This window comes from Eretmochelys imbricata, chromosome 8 (genome assembly GCF_965152235.1).
Source record: "Eretmochelys imbricata isolate rEreImb1 chromosome 8, rEreImb1.hap1, whole genome shotgun sequence".
In the NCBI taxonomy this organism is placed as follows: domain Eukaryota; kingdom Metazoa; phylum Chordata; order Testudines; family Cheloniidae; genus Eretmochelys; species Eretmochelys imbricata.
Window position 1 is genome coordinate 64,025,705 of NC_135579.1, and position 16,802 is coordinate 64,042,506.

The window sequence follows — 16,802 nt, forward strand, 5'->3', positions numbered from 1 at the left end:
AGGGTAAAACCAGGTTCCTTCTTCCACAGAAGAAAAAGAACATTTGAATGTAATGCCGGGTATATAGCAGAAAATGACAACAACAGAATTGAGTGTACTTCTTCAGGATGGTCTCCTGTACCCAGATGCATTCGTAAGTGAGCTTTAAATAAGGTTAACTTCTTCTATATTGTCCTTCAAAGAGAGATACATTGCAGTTTTTATAGTACTCGAGATGTACTGAAATGCAGCCCAGGTACAATGGGTAAGTATCCTGCTGATTTACTTTCATTATATACACCAGTCTTGGAACAGAACAGTCACAAAGGGCACTCACCTCAGTCAACCCCCTTTTTCAGAATTCTCAGCAAAACACCAATGCCAAGTTCCCAGAAAGCAACTCTGCAACACGGGTCAGCTGTAACTACAGAGATGAAGGTAGAGGGCAAACTCTCTTACTGTTTTCCACAGCTCCCCCACCAAATGAGCTGCATCACAAAAACGAAGAACAATATATGTAAAAAGTAAAAGTTTTGTTATCTGGCATGTTGGGAGAATGGGGGGTGCAAGTTAATCAAAAATTCCAGTTAACTATGAGCTATAGTTACCCATGGAATACCAAATTTTCAAAGAGTTAGAATACAATAAAATGGATAAAGTATAGTCGTAGTAGTACAGCACTGCAGAGAGCTTGGCTTCTTGAAGCACTTAGGTGTATACATTTAGGTGTAACGTTTTCTATACAGTAGGTTATCTTACGACACTATATATCACTATGGGCAGCGCATGGCCTACACTCAGATCACTAAAAATACACTTAATACTAAAACTATACTGAACATAATTTAATTTTTGATGATTCAGAAGGCACTTCAAGATCTTACAGGGCCTCAGGGTCATCATTAACATCAATTATAATTGTAGATGTAGAGAAGATTGGGCTGAATCTGTAATGGCCCTATGATACACCCTGGAAGCTGCTTTTTGAATAACTGGCTGGTAACGGGGGACAGCAGCCAATGGGAGCTTTGGGGAAGGTACCCACAGGCGAGGGCAGTGCACGGAGTCCTCTGCACCCCCCTCCCCCAAAGCCTGCGGGGATGTGGTGCCCGCCCCTTCTGGGAGCGGTGCGGGGCCAGGGCAGGCAGGGAGCCTGCCTTGGCCCCAGTGCACGCTGGTGCCACCCCAGAGCCGCTCAAGGTAAGCAGCACCGGGCCGGAGGCCACACCCAGAACCCTTCCTGGACCCCAACCCCCTGCCCTGAGGCCCCCACCCGCACTCCTCCCTGCACCCCTGCCCTGAGCCACCTTGTACACCTTGCACCCCTTCTCTACCTCAACCCTTTGCCCTGAGCCTCTTCCTGCACACCACACCCCCTCTGACACCCCATGTTCCCTCCCACACCCCATCCCCCTGCCCTACATTCTTGGCCCTGCATGCAATTTCCTCACCCAGATGTGGCCCTCGGGCCAAAAAGTTTGCCGGCCCCGGCTTACAGCCTTGTCAGCAAATGGTGGATTCCACATCCATATGGAAGCATTCTCTGATACAGCAATTTCATAACAATTTCATAGCGTCAACCAGAACTCAAATTATCCATCCCACTTCTCCAAATTGTCACAACACCTGCTCCAGAGTGACCAAAACTGATACAGTAACGATAGCAGAAAATTATACACACTCAGTACATATATGATTCTTTGAATATCATTACACTTCACTTTGTACGACTTTCCATTACATTTACACTGTTATGCCATACAGTTTCTTAACTAGTTTTGTCACCTTTTAGGGATAATGCAATATATGTGTACACTGATAATATCACAAACACAGTCTAAAAGAAAAATTAGGACTGCACAAAAATTAGCCAAAAACATGTTCAAAATTAGACAAAATAGTGCTATTATAAAAATAAAACTAATGTAGCACCTATATTTTGGTGAGTAGGTTGGCAGCAAGATACTGTAGAAGGGATTAAACAAAACAAAATATGGAATGAAATTTTTCAAAGCCAGTGAGGGGATTTAGCTACATCATTCCCATTAATTTATGGGACGTTTCTATGGCTAAAATCCTGTCTAGATTTGAAAAATCTTAACCATAGATTTTAAATGAAAAAACAACATACTTCAGAGCACTATTGTCATTGTATTTGCCTTTAAGTACTACAGGTAATGTGCAGCATTACCTCGTCTAGCATTATTGAACAGATTCAATCCTAATCCTTCAAAAAACTTGAGTAAATCAAGCAACTATTTTAGAGAAGAGAGCTCCTTCTCTGCACTTTATCAGTATTATTGTTTATTATTTGTATTGTAATAGCCCCACTCAGGTTCAGAGCTGTGTTATGCTAGGCACTGTACAAACATATAGAAAGATAGTCTCCAGGAGCATTGCATAAACTCTAATAATTTAATGTACTTGGTAGTTACATTTGGATGCTCTTCCTGTTTTAAAAGGGAATTTGCTCATTAGTGAGAATTTTCAATTTGCCTTCACTTAGTCAAGCCAAAGTTACAAAACACAGATAATGTCCAGTTTATGCTGTATATTGCAACCATGTTCGTACTCAGTTTAGAGAACGACCATGTTTTAATCAAGGACCCTGAGAAATAGGTGTGTTTTAAGTGTCAACAGAGTTTTTGTCTGCTCATGTTTCCAGTACTTTCATGTGAGCTATAATTAACTTTGAGTTTCTGTCAGTGACTTAATTAGATCTAGAGAATCTGGGGTAACGTTTTCAGAAACACCTACGTGAGTTAAAGCCTAAGTCCCAATTTCAAAGTGACTTCGACACCTCGGCTCCTAACTACCACTGAAAGCCAATGGGACTCTGGGTCCTGAGTGCGTAAGTCACTGTAGAAAGTCCAGGTGCTTTAAAAACAATTTTACCCTGTTCAAAAAATGCTTAAAGTTTTCAAAAAAAAATTTCATTGACATTTCAAAAATTTTCAAATAAACTTGTCATAAAAATCAAGTTTTTTCACAAAATATTTTGTGCTTTTTGAGAAAACAAAGGTCAAAAATTTATTTTTTCTAAACTGACTAGCTCTACTAATAATGCATTGCTAACTATTATGGTAGTACAATATGTTGTATACAGTACACCATTAATTCCTGTATATTATCTGCAATAGTCTTTTTGGTTATGTTGCTCTGTTTTTGTTCAGCAATACAATGTGGAAGGATAGAAAATGGGAAAATAGTGGACAAAGTTGAAGAAAAAACAACCTTTCAATGTAATCATGGATATAAATCTGAAAATGGAATTAATGAAACTACCTGTACCTCTGAAGGCTGGTCTCCAGTACCTACATGTACTGGTAAGAAAGCTTTCATTTAAGATTAACTTCTGCTAGTTCTTTTTTCCCCTCAGACACATTGTGTTTATTTGAAAAACCATCAAGTGTTTCAATAATCAATCAGTTGTATAAATAATGTGGAATGTAATGTGTTCTTAAAACAGATACCAAACTCTCAAGTTTGGTAATGCAAAACCAGGTAAAATTTCTCACAGTACCTAAAATGAAGAAGAACCAGAGCTTGAATCCTAAAAAAAAGAAGTGCCAGAACACACAATTTCAAGAGCAAGAATCTCTTATAATAGTAATGTGCGTTTTTATTGCACACCTGAAAGATGCTATATGTACGCACACCATATTCTTCATTGTCTACCCAAATACGATATCAGTTTGCTGCTTGTGCTGCCTCTTCAGGTATCTTTTTCAGTGATTTTGTGTCTTCCGCAGATTGATGCTTTGCAAGCCACTTCTTCACGTATGGACAAGCCAGGCCTTCGCACTCTTTGGCACCCTTTTTCTGACAGCATTTCATATTTATGAAGTAGACAATTTATCATTTGTCTTTTTGATAAACTGATGCTGGCAAAAAGCTGGAATTAGTAGGGTTGTGATAAAGGATTTTTGAAAAAGCGCACTAATGAAAATTCCGATATTTTAGCATGAATAATCATTGGTTTACTTTACAATTATCAGAAATACCGGAATGCTATTCTGCCTCCTCCAAGGAAAGGGCTAGAATGGTGTTCTGGATCAACATGAGTGCTGAGGAGGACTTGCCTCTCTAAGCAATTATCCCAAACATAGAAAGGCAGGAAGGCATTCTTCATACCGTAAAATATATCTGCTATTCATTCAGAGCTTGAGCCTGTTCTCAATGAAGTCAGTGTCAAAGCTCTCACTAACTGTAATGGTGCCAGATCCGGGCCTTAGAAATATAAGAAAATGTGGTGATGTGGAAAGCTTATAAGGAATATGACCCATATTCAAAGATAATGTTGTACAGTGGTGTAAATTAGATCACCATAGCCTAGCTTAAACTTGTATTTAGATCCCCTTACACCTATTCTCATCACTTAATGATGTATCAACTTTAAGATCAAAACATTAATTACAAACAAACAATATTACTTCTTTTCTTATGTCAATTAACTGGAGCTTCTTCCTATGGATGTACGTCAGTGAAAATAATGTTCTAACACAGAAAATGAGAGGAGCAGTGTTTCCGCAAGTCCGATCGAACATTCATGAAGTTCTCACATCAGACTTTTATTTTCATCAATTTTGATGATGGAAATATCCCCCATTAATTATTATTTGTTTTGTTCTAGCCACAAAGACCCCAGCCAAGATCAGAGCCTCATTGTGATTCTACAGCATCTAACATAAGAAATAATTTTTACCCCAAAGAACTTACCACATAAAATTGATGTAACACTGTTGCTTCTTCAATTTGGTTCCCCCTCGACCCCCATCAGTAATAGGTTAACACATGTGTGTGTTGCAGTTCAAGTGTGTCCACATCCACCTGACATCGATTTGGCAGAAATTGTCAGTGGGGAGAAAGCAGAATATCAGGAGGGTGATGTTGTTCACTACGGGTGCTACCCAGGATACACTCTGGCGGGACCTGAAAGGATAATGTGCAGTGGAGAAAAATGGACACCTCCTCCAAAGTGCTTGGGTAGGATAATGTTTTGGTTCTTAATTCATTGGACTAAAGTAGGTAGGGAATAATGTCCCGCTCTTGTCTCATAGTATTATTTAATAATGGATACTATTCTATGAGTGGCTACTTAATGTTTCCAGCACTCCCATAGTTTCTGATCCTGCTCCCATACAATGCAATGGCAAAATTCCCATTGACTTCACTGGTATCAAAGGATCATGCTGAAGCATCATACACTATTTAATTTTAGGTAGCGCTGAATACTGATCAGTGAACAGGACTATCTAATTGATAGATAGTAAATGGCAGATTATCTGGTATGGAAAGCGTAGATAACAGTATCCTATTGGCTTTGCTTAACAATACTTTATATTAGAATACCTTTCATACATTCTTTAACAATGGGAAGTTACTGTCCCCATTACAAGAATGGAGAAACTGGGGCAACGAAATTAAGGAACTTCCCAAGACCACACAGCAAATTAATAGTAGAGGTGGGACTAGAACATGGGAGTTGTGATTTACAGTTCTAACAACTTTTGAAAGTAGTCCACTTTTTCTTTGTTAAGCATCATTCATTCTCTGTGTGGTAAACAAAAAGGGAAGATGACTCTAGAAGTATGGAATCTGCAGTACTGTGTTAACGTGGGAGGAGATAGCAACACACAAAAAGTAGATCAAAAGTTTAACTCTTTTCTATTTAAAGCTCCATGTATTATCACAAGGCAACAACTGGAAACAAAAAAATTGCTTCTGTCCAATGGCCGAAGACGTACAGTATTGATTCAAAGTGACCAAACAATGGAATTTCTTTGTGGTGAACATTCTGACCTTAAAATCCCCTACCTCATCAAGTGTGTAGATGGACACATGGATTTACCAACTTGTATATCTGGTAAATGTACTTAGTTCTATATCAGTTCTTTTCCTCAAATACATTTGAGCAATAAGGAAGGGAGCATACGTGTAGTGGGTTAATGTTGGTTCTGGGCACAGTTAAGCAAATCAGTCTTCCTTTCAGATTTATTTGGGACTTGGTAATTCAGGACTTCCTGAAAAAATCACCCTTTTCATGTTTCTATTTAATTAAGCAAATAGCTTTAAAAACTCTGGCACCAGCCAAGCTGGTCCAGTGAAACACTGACAAAGGTAAACGTGGGCAGAAAGCCCACTTCTTTCAAAAACATATGTTTCCTTTTACAGAGACAAAAAGCTTTATTTAATAGACAGAAGTAGGGGGAGAGTTTCAACATTAATTCAACAGTCCAGGTCTGAAACCCATAGAAAATGCCTTGGTCTTCTCTACCAGGGAGTAACCTACTTAAAGCGGAGTTTCAACCTGGACTTTCCTAACAATCCTTTCATTTCAAGGGTGGGAGGGTTTTGCCATACTTGAAAATAGCCAGGGATTTAGTATCCTAGAGCCTGAATATCTTAGGCTACCTGCCAGAGGCCAGGCTCATGTGCATGGTGTCCCATTCCTCACACTAGTTCGGTGTCAGGCAAGCAGGGTTCAGACTCATAACAACATACTTTGTTTACTATGGAAATTTAGCTCAAATGCAACATTTGACCTCCTGTGAGATCCTGATGTTTCATCCAAAGTTTCCATGTGTAAAGATGTGATTCACCCAAGGCCCTGTAGGAGCTCAGATGGGATTATAGCCCAAGCGATCTGGGAACTACTTGTCTAGGACTGAATATAGCAAACCTTGCACCTTGGAACAGTGTAATTCCTTAATCACTTCTCATGCCTGCTCAAGGCCACCAAATACTGGAGAAAAACTTTTTGTGTGGTTACATGCATTTTTGTAAAACTGGCAGTTTAGGTAACAGCAAGGCAGGAAGGAATTTTCTGGTATCATCCTGGATTCAATTAGATCAGCGAACTAGACCAGTCATGTAGATTATGTGCACAAAACTGAAAGGATTAAGAGTGCAGATTATGTTTATTAATGACAAATTCAATGCAGTTTATTCCATGATTTCCAAAATAAAGGAACTTATGACCATAGATGTTGTATAAATGTGTGTTAGAGTAGCATTTAGGACCTTGCTTAAATGTATACCAGTTTGATCTTGCCCCATGACTAAACTATTGATTTCAGTGAGAGCTGGATTAGGCCTGAAAAGCCAAAAAATTCAGAGCATTGTAACAGATGAATACAGTAACTCCTCACCTAACGTCCTTCCACTTACCGTTGTTTCAAAGTTAGGTCGCTGCTCAATTAGGGAACATGCTCATTTAAAGTTGTGCAATGCTCCCTTATAACGTCGTTTGGCTGCCTGCTCTGTCCACTGCATGCAAGATTTTGTGGAAGAGCAGCGACTTTACAAAGGAGAATTGCACAAGGTCCTCTTCTCCACCTCCTTCCCAGCGCTTCCCCCACTGCCAAACAGCTGTTTGGCGGTAGGAGAAGCGCTGGGAGGGAGGGGGAGGAACGGGGAAGGGCCGCATCTCCACTCCTCCTCCCTCCCAGAAAGTCCTAATAGTCACCAAACAGTTGCTTGGCAGCGCTTAGGAGTTTGGGGGGTTTTGGGGTAGGGGGGGAAGAGGGGAGAAGCGGGGATGCAGCATACTCCAGAGAGGAGATGGGGTGGGAAGAGCAGGCCTGGAGTGGAGCGGGGACAGGAAGAGGCGAGCCTGGAGCATCCCCCGGCAAAGTCAGGGCCTGTTCTTCTCCGGGTAAGCTGCCACTGCTCCTGCGAAGGTGCTTCCTAGTGTCCTTGCCTGCAGCGGGCTGTGCCTGTATGGGGTAAGCCAGGGGCACTTCCCAACCACAGTACAGCACAGTACTGTACAGTATATAATGCCTTTTGTCCGCCCCAAAAAAATTTCCTTGGAACCTAACCCTCCCCCGCATTTACATTAAATCTTATGGGAAAATTGGATTCATTTAACATAGTTTCACTTAAAGTTGCATTTTTCAGGAACATAACTACAATGTTAAGTGAGGAGTTACTGTACTGGTGCCATCAGCATGCTACATATAGAATAGCAAAGCCAAAAACATTTGTATCTGTACAAAATCATAACTACAGATATTTTCATTTAGGAACTGGGGAAAAGTGTGGCCGTCCACCTACTATTGAGAACGGAGACATAACTACTTTATCGCTAAATGAGTATGCATTTGGCTCTTCTGTAGAATACAGATGCCAGCATTATTATATAATAGAAGGAGAAAGGAAATCATACTGTTACAATGGAATCTGGACAAATGAACCAGTTTGTTTAGGTAAGAAAAATATTCAGGAGTAAAAAGTTTTTAATTTATAACTAATTTAATTTTATAAACCATGATCTCCTGGCTACTATTTTGTCATTTCTTTTTCATGAAGCTGAAATTTATTTTCAAAGCTGTCATTGCATTGACTTTTTTTAAAAAAAAACTAAGCGACATGTAGATTTAACAGCATAGCTAACTAGAGTTGGTCAAAGTCTGGGAAAATATTTCTATGAAAATGTTTACAAATTTATCTCCCCACTTTTCCATTTAAAATGTTTCAATGGTAATTTTCAAACTAGCTTTATGATTAACAAATCAGCTAAAAAGGAAAGGACAGAGTGAAGTTAATTGGATTAAACCATATTTGCTCCTACCTACGGCAAAGAGCCAGAACATTGTATAGCCAAATATCCAGCATGAAGGAGTCCAGCTGCCATTCTAACCAGACTAACATTCCCATCTGACTATCTGGTAGTTGATGTGATGGTTCTAGCAGGATGATGAAGCAAGCTTAAAAGAATAAAAATGTATTTTTAAATACACTTGTGAGAATGTGCCATCCCCTCATAACTAAGGGTGGGAAAAAGGAGTTAAGAACATTGACAAACTGGAAGGAATGAAGATGTAGCAAGAAGCAGCCAGTTACAAAATGACCACTTTAGGTTATGCCAAATGAAAAAGACTAGTCCTCGGAACAGTACGTTGGGGGGAAAAGTTCCTATAAGAAGCCAAATTCATACCAGCAGAGTTAGTAAGGATCAGGATATCATGAAGGAATGGGCTATTGCTCTGTTTACATGCTGCCTCCATAGCCAGTTGTGTATTACAATCATAGTGCTGCAGATGGAGTAAACTGTAGCTACAAAGTTTTCAGCAGCTCCATGTGTGATACTTCCCACCAGTGAGAAAAAACTGTTGATTTCCCCTCATAGTGGGAGTAGGAATGGGGAAGAAAGAACTTACTTGCCACAAATCTGAGAAGTAAGAGGGCCTGGGGATACCCGAGGTAGCTGGCATGCTACCGGAGCCAGTAGGGACAAGGGTATTGATGGGAATCAGGGGCCAGTGGGGTTGGGGGGGGTATTATGGAAGGGAGACTGAAAGAGGGATTAGTGATGGTGGTTGGGGTGCGGGTGTGGAAGTCTAGCACAGCGGGGGTAGGAAGGCAAGGGTGGATCAGTGGGAGCTGGGGAGAGGGACAGGAAAAAGGGTGGTTGAGGATATAGAGGAACCTCTAGAATATAGCAACCCTGTCACCTTGGAGCAGTGTAATTCCCTATCACTTCTCAAGGCTGCCATGTACAGGAAAAAAGAAAAAAACAACATTTTTTGTGGTTACCTGCATTTTTGTAAAACTGGCAGCTTCCCTCATTTTGCCCCTTTCCCAAAACCATCCCTCGTCTGCCCCTCCCTGTCACCACCACCTCCGTCTCCCTGTGGATTCCACATGACTCTGTCCAACAGAGGGGCCACCAACATTACCTCAAATTAGGCATCACAGCATCACTCACTACCTGGGAAGAGCACTTGTAGCTGCCTGCCCACAACCCAGTTGAATGGGCTTGACATCTCACAGGACACTGAACAGCTCCTGAATAAATTCTACCTACCTCAGAGCTTGATTTAGTTAACACTTTTTCAAGTTTCAGAGTAACAGCCGTGTTAGTCTGTATTCGCAAAAAGAAAAGGAGTACTTGTGGCACCTTAGAGGCTAACCAATTTATTTGAGCATAAGCTTTCGTGAGCTACAGCTCACTTCATCAGATGCATACTGTGGAAAGTGTAGAAGATCTTTTATACACACAAAGTATGAAAAAATACCTCCCCCCACCCCACTCTCCTGCTGGCAATAGATTATCTAAAGTGATCACTCTCCTTACAATGTGTATGATAATCAAGGTGGGCCATTTCCAGCACAAATCCAGGGTTTAACAAGAAGAAGCGGCTGTCCTATCTCGGGGCCTCTCCTTCTGCCCCTCCACCCCCACGAACATGATACAGTTCTGTGGTGACCTAGAATCCTATTTTCAACGTCTCCGACTCAAGGAATATTTCCAACATACCTCTGAACAACATACTAATCCACAGAGACCTCCCTACCAACACTACAAAAAGAAGGATTCTAGGTGGACTCCTCCTGAAGGTCGAAACAGCAGACTGGACCTCTACATAGAGTGCTTCCGCCGACGTGCCCGGGCTGAAATTGTGGAAAAGCAGCATCACTTGCCCCATAACCTCAGCCGTGCGGAACACAATGCCAGCCACAGCCTCAGAAACAACTCTGACATTATTATTAAAAAATGCTGACAAAGGAGGTGCTGTTGTCGTCATGAATAGGTCAGAATATGAACAAGAGGCTGCTCGGCAGCTCTCCAACACCACTTTCTACAAGCCATTACCCTCTGATCCCACTGAGAGTTACCAAAAGAAACTACAGCATTTGCTCAAAAAACTCCCTGAAAAAGCACAAGATCAAATCCGCACAGACACACCCCTGGAACCCCGACCGGGGATATTCTATCTACTGCCCAAGATCCATAAACCTGGAAATCCTGGGCGCCCCATCATCTCAGGCATTGGCACCCTGACAGCAGGATTGTCTGGCAATGTAGACTGCCTCCTCAGGCCCTACGCTACCAGCACTCCCAGCTACCTTTGAGACACCACTGACATCCTGAGGAAACTACAATCCATCGGTGATCTTCCTGATAACACCATCCTAGCCACCATGGATGTAGAAGCCCTCTACACCAACATTCCACACAAAGATGGACTACAAGCCGTCAAGAACACTATCCCCGATAATGTCACGGCTAACCTGGTGGCTGAACTTTGTGACTTTGTCCTTACCCATAACTATTTTACATTTGGGAACAATGTATACCTTCAGATCAGCGGCACTGCTATGGGTACCCGCATGGTCCCACAGTATGCCAACATGTTTATGGCTGACTTAGAACAACGCTTCCTCAGCTCTCGTCCCCTAACACCCCTACTCTAATTGCACTATATTGATGACATCTTCGTCATCTGGACCCACGGAAAAGAAGCCCTTGAGGAATTCCACCGTGATTTCAATAATTTCCATCCCACCATCAAGTCCAGTCCACACAAGAGATTCACTTCCTGGACACTACAGTGCTAATAAACGATGGTCACATAAACACCACCCTATACTGGAAACCTACTGACCGCTATTCCTACCTACATGCCTCCAGCTTTCACCCTGACCACACTACACGATCCATCGATATAACCGCATTTGCTCCAACCCCTCAGACAGAGACAAACACCTACAAGATCTCTATCAAGAATTCTTACAACTACAATACTCACCTGCGGAACTGAAGAAACAGATTGATAGAGCCAGAAGAGTTCCCAGAAGTCACCTACTACAGGACAGGCCTAACAAAGAAAATAACAGAACGCCACTAGCAGTCACCTTCAGCCCCCAACTAAAACCCCTCCAACGCATTATTAAGGATCTACAACCTATCCTGAAGGACAACCCAACACTCTCACAAATCTTGGGAGACAGGCCAGTCCTTGCCTACAGACAGGCCCCCAACTTGAAGCAAATACTCACCAGCAACCACATACCACACAACAGAACCACTAACCCAGGAACCTATCCTTGCAACAAAGCCCATTGCCAACTGTGCCCACATATCTATTCAGGGGACACCATCACAGGGCCTAATAACATCAGCCACACTATCAGAGGCTCGTTCACCTGCACATCCACCAATGTGATATATGCCATGTGCCAGCAATGCCCCTCTGCCATGTACATTGGTCAAACTGGACAGTCTCTACGTAAAAGAATAAATGGACACAAATCAGATGTCAAGAATTATAACATTCATAAACCAGTCAGAGAACACTTCAATCTCTGTGGTCACACGATTACAGACATGAAAGTTGCAATTCTTCAACAAAAAAAACTTCAAATCCAGACTCCAGCGAGAAACTGTTGAATTGGAATTCATTTGCAAATTGGATACAATTAACTTAGGCTTGCATAGAGACTGGGAGTGGCTAAGTCATTATGCAAGGTAACCTATTTCCCCTTGTTTTTTCCTAACCCACCCCCCCCCCCCCCAGACATTCTTGTTAAACCCTGGATTTGTGCTGGAAATGGCCCACCTTGATTATCATACACATTGTAAGGAGAGTGATCACTTTAGATAAGCTATTACCAGCAGGAGAGTGGGTTTGTGTGGGGGGCAGGGGGTGAGAAAACCTGGATTTGTGCTGGTAATGGCCCAACTTGATTATCTCACACATTGTAAGGAGAGTGATCACTTTAGATATGCTATTGCCAGCAGGAAAGTGGGGTGGGGGGAGGTATTTTTTCATGCTTTGTGTGTATAAAAGATCTTCTACACTTTCCACAGTATGCATCTGATGAAGTGAGCTGTAGCTCACGAAAGCTTATGCTCAAATAAATTGGTTAGTCTCTAAGGTGCCACAAGTACTCCTTTTCTTTTCACTTTTTTCAAATACATTTTATTTGGAATAGTTCCTCATTTCTATTTTATGCTAGGCAAAGGCACTTAATTGTAGATAGAAAACATTCCATTAGTTTCATGCTTTTATTGTCTTACTGCTTCATCACTAAAAGGAATGCTGCACTCTTCTTGCAAATAGTCTAAAAACAGTGACATTACCCATTAAATTCAGATTCAGGTAACACTAATCATCTGTAGTAAGTGACTTTCAGAAAGTGGAAAAAACTGTTTGCTTTCTCCTAGGACTAAAGTTCCCTACTTGGAATCACATTTACATCACATATTGAAGCCAACGAGCTTCAATGAGAGCCACAGAGGGCACAATGGCCCTTAATTATTTTATCATGAGATCTCCTTCAATTTCACTGTAGGATTTTTCCATTTGGATTTCTATAACATTCTAATAATATTTCTGTTGTTGTTACAGAGCCATGTGTTATCACACAAGAAGATATGAGATCACACAACATAGATCTGAAGTGGGCTTCAGCTCAAAAACTCTATGTGTCACATGGAGATTTTGTAGAGTTTAAGTGTAGATCCAGTTTATTGCCGAACTCTTCAAATAATTATAGAGTGCAGTGCAATGTGGGCCAAATACCTTATCCCCAATGCACTTAGAGATGAGTGAATGTAGGAGACTTCACCACATGTGAATGGCAAGTACCCTTTATTATTATGCTTATCAGTGGTCCCTCTGAAACAGATCCCCAGGGTTTTATCATTCAAACTAGAACTACAACCAGATAGCAGTCACTCCAGGAATTGTATAATAGCAACAACTAATTCATGTTAACCAATGCTATAGCAACACTGTTGGGTGTGCACCTTTTTAGGAGTAATGCCTCCAGAAATAATCAGCCAAGATGGTAGAAGACATAAGCAATCCTCACAGAGATCAAACAAAAGAATATAAAATTCCAGAGGCCTTTTAGAATGAAAATTGGGGTTTGTGCTCTTTCTTGCTTCTTTATGTTGGCTAATGGCAGCCTAAAAGGTGGGATTTTTTCTCCCCATCCTTGCGTATTGCACTAGAAATTGAGACCTAGTTTAGAATGAAAGACTAAGATGACTGGAGAATGAGCGTAATTGTGACATCACAAGAATAAAGAGTGAAAATTAAGCAAATAAGACAGGATGTGATTTTTAGTCAGACAGTTAAAAACAAAACACAAAGAATTACAGTTTAATTTCAGTTACCAAGATCTCATGCCCCTACAATTAAGTATGTTAGAGTGTACAATAAACATGCTCTGAGACCTTGCAGTGGTCCTCTGGCTAAACCAGGGAAGTCCATATGCCTGGTATTTCTAAAGTAGAAAAAAAAGCTATTCAAAAACTTTGTAAACAAGAAGAGTCCTTTCAGGCCTTCTTGCTACTTTATAAAGAAACAAAAGGGGGCATAACCTAATTTTTTTTTAAATTGCAGGTCACCTTTAAAGAACATGCTTTCTGTCCTCTCATACATTCACTGGTATTTTCTGAACCCTGCTTAGTTTCCAACAGTGATCTCCCATATTCCTCAGGAGGAATGATGACCATTCTGAAATGGACCCCCTCCCCAATTTTATCAAACATTACCCACTTCTGTTGCTTGAGGCAGATTCTCACTTCACCAGAATTATATAAAACCCATTCATACTGCCACTGGCCCATCCACTTCAGGCTTCATATGCTACATACACCAAACCTGGCAAGCAAGAAAGCAAACAAACCTTACATGAGAGAATGCATTAAGCAGCTGTCCAAATGGTCAGAGTATCCTAGCTGCCAAATATACACTGAATTCACACTTACCTATGCCTTCCCAGTCAAGAAGCACAAATAGACCAAAATTGTCTCATCATACCTATATTGTGGTACCTAGTGGCTCAGGAAAATGATTCTTCTCTCTAAGAATAGAGCTTTAACAGAGTGAACAATAACTAGAGGACACATCTTGTAGACTTTACTAAAGCTGTGTTGTCACTCTCATGACATTTTACGTTCTTAAAGCCCCAGCTCAAATGATAGATGAGAATCTCAACCTTCAGATCCAAAGCTGAATGTCCCTGGAGTTTAGATCTGAGGTTTTAGGCTTACGCTAATCTCTACCGAAAACGAACGGTTACAGGATGTACAGCAAATTCACAACTGTGAAGTGTACACTGCTTGATAAATCACAAACTCAATTATTAGAAATGGCTGTCACCTCTTTTATTCAGGTCCTACTATTGTTTCCTACATTATTATATTAATGAACAGTAATCATTTTATATATCTGTTAATAACCTATACGATATGGTGGGGAGGAAAGACTGGAATATGACATATGTTTGAGGACAACTCCAAATACATTGCATTCAATTAAATGATTTTCTCTCTCTGCTGTATTTCCTTCATTAACATTTCTCACTTTACAAAGCAATGCCTTGATCTCATCTGAAAAAAGGTTAGTAGAATAGGGCATATTGTCTATCAGCTTTTTTTTTTTTACATTAATTTTTTCATAAAAAATATATACTTCTCCCCCAAAATGGATTTTTCTTTAGAAAAACTGAATTTTTTGGCTGAAAACCTGTTTTTGACAATGTTGAAATTTTCTCATAGAACCCACCTGTTGCTCACTGTTTTTCCCATCAACTCCATACTTGAGGTGCCATAATCTCTTTTGATGACCTATGCTTTCCTTTATAAATACAGCACTCAGAAAAGTGGTGCTGCAATACTGGACAGTTCTTATTAAGGAGATCACTTACAGAAAAGTCTCAGCAACAATTGCAGAAAGCTAGGATTTGGGGGAGGATAAGATAACAGAGGGAAGGCCACGGGAGCTTCTATAAAGTATTTTTAAACATTTTTATTCTAACACATTTAATGGATTTGGGGCAAAAATTCTAATTTCTTCAGATTTCCCCCAAATCTTAAGTGTTGGGTTCAAACCCCAGCTACATGATCTGCATGAACAGTTTAGGGGACAGTCCAATGCTCAAATGTTATGAGAAATCTTGCATAGAAAGTCTATGCATAGATGGTCTATGCATTATATTAAGGACAGTTTTAGGGAACTGAAAATGGTCTGAATTACCAAAAGAAGATCAATAGACAAAATAAAGCTTTTTGCATGACTTTTTTTATTTAAGGTTCATAAAACCAAAAAATATCCAGTGTAAATACGTTTCTTAAGTTTTAAGTGGGCTACAAGGTCAAACACTGTCTTTAAAAATAGTTTAGTAACATTTTATTGGATTTCTAAATAAAATGTGGCCTGTTTCCCATCCCTTGAAGCATCAGTGCTGTTGACGTCTTACCTATAAAAGCAAACGTAGCTGCTGTTATTCTTTACAATATGAAGTTCACAGATCTTTGAGCACAGTTCTGTAGAAGGTGGAGAGAATAGTGTCAACAATGGCAAAGCAAAAGTCCACCAAAATGACATCTGACATGAATGTCAGTTCTTATGTATCTAACTTTACATAAAATGATGCTACATCACACTGTTTTATTTATTCTTTATCTAGTATTCTATTAGGAATGGTTTTCCCACAAATCCTATATGATCATTTTATTTCCATTCTAACTGAGGCAGTTATATATAATGCTCCATAGTGCATGAAAAATGCGGCAGGGAGAGAAGCAGTAATTTGAGATCCATCACTGAAATAATCCTAATATGGAATACCTATAACCAGCAGTATAGCTCAACTCAGATGCTACATGCAGTTTTCATGAAGGATCTGCTTGACCTGACCACTTGTCCAGTATTACAACAACCTGTTGCAACACAAGGAGTTTATTGTATGGGTCCTAGACTGGGAGTCTCACTGCCCAATCTGACATTGCTGCCAAAGCAATGCATTCAGTCCTAAAAATTGAAGGTTTGTGGGGTAACAAGGCACTTCACTTTGCTTCCTGATATTCCCACTCCAGTGGAAGTGGACAGCAGCACCTGTAGCTGTCCTCTGCTAGACAGAAGGTCTCCACAGTGCAGAGTCTTTGAGGAAGTGACCAGTCTTGATACATAAAGATGACCAACTGACTTGCCCAAGGTCACGGAATCAGTGGCTCTCTAGGGATCAGAATCAGGAAGCTATCCAAAAATAGGTTAGCAAAAACACACAATCATTTGAAG

The 16,802-nt window shown here is 40.6% G+C and overlaps 1 protein-coding gene across 1 annotated transcript; it reads left to right on the top strand.

Annotated features, from left to right (window-relative positions):
* Window positions 1-73: 73 nt before the first annotated feature.
* Window positions 74-13,312, top strand: LOC144268960 (complement factor H-related protein 2-like). Its single transcript, XM_077824342.1, has 7 exons — window positions 74-133; window positions 339-417; window positions 3,153-3,305; window positions 4,789-4,965; window positions 5,657-5,845; window positions 8,007-8,189; window positions 13,119-13,312. The coding sequence occupies exons 1-7, from the start codon at window positions 74-76 to the stop codon at window positions 13,310-13,312; spliced, it is 1,035 nt and encodes a 344-aa protein (XP_077680468.1).
* Window positions 13,313-16,802: the final 3,490 nt, after the last annotated feature.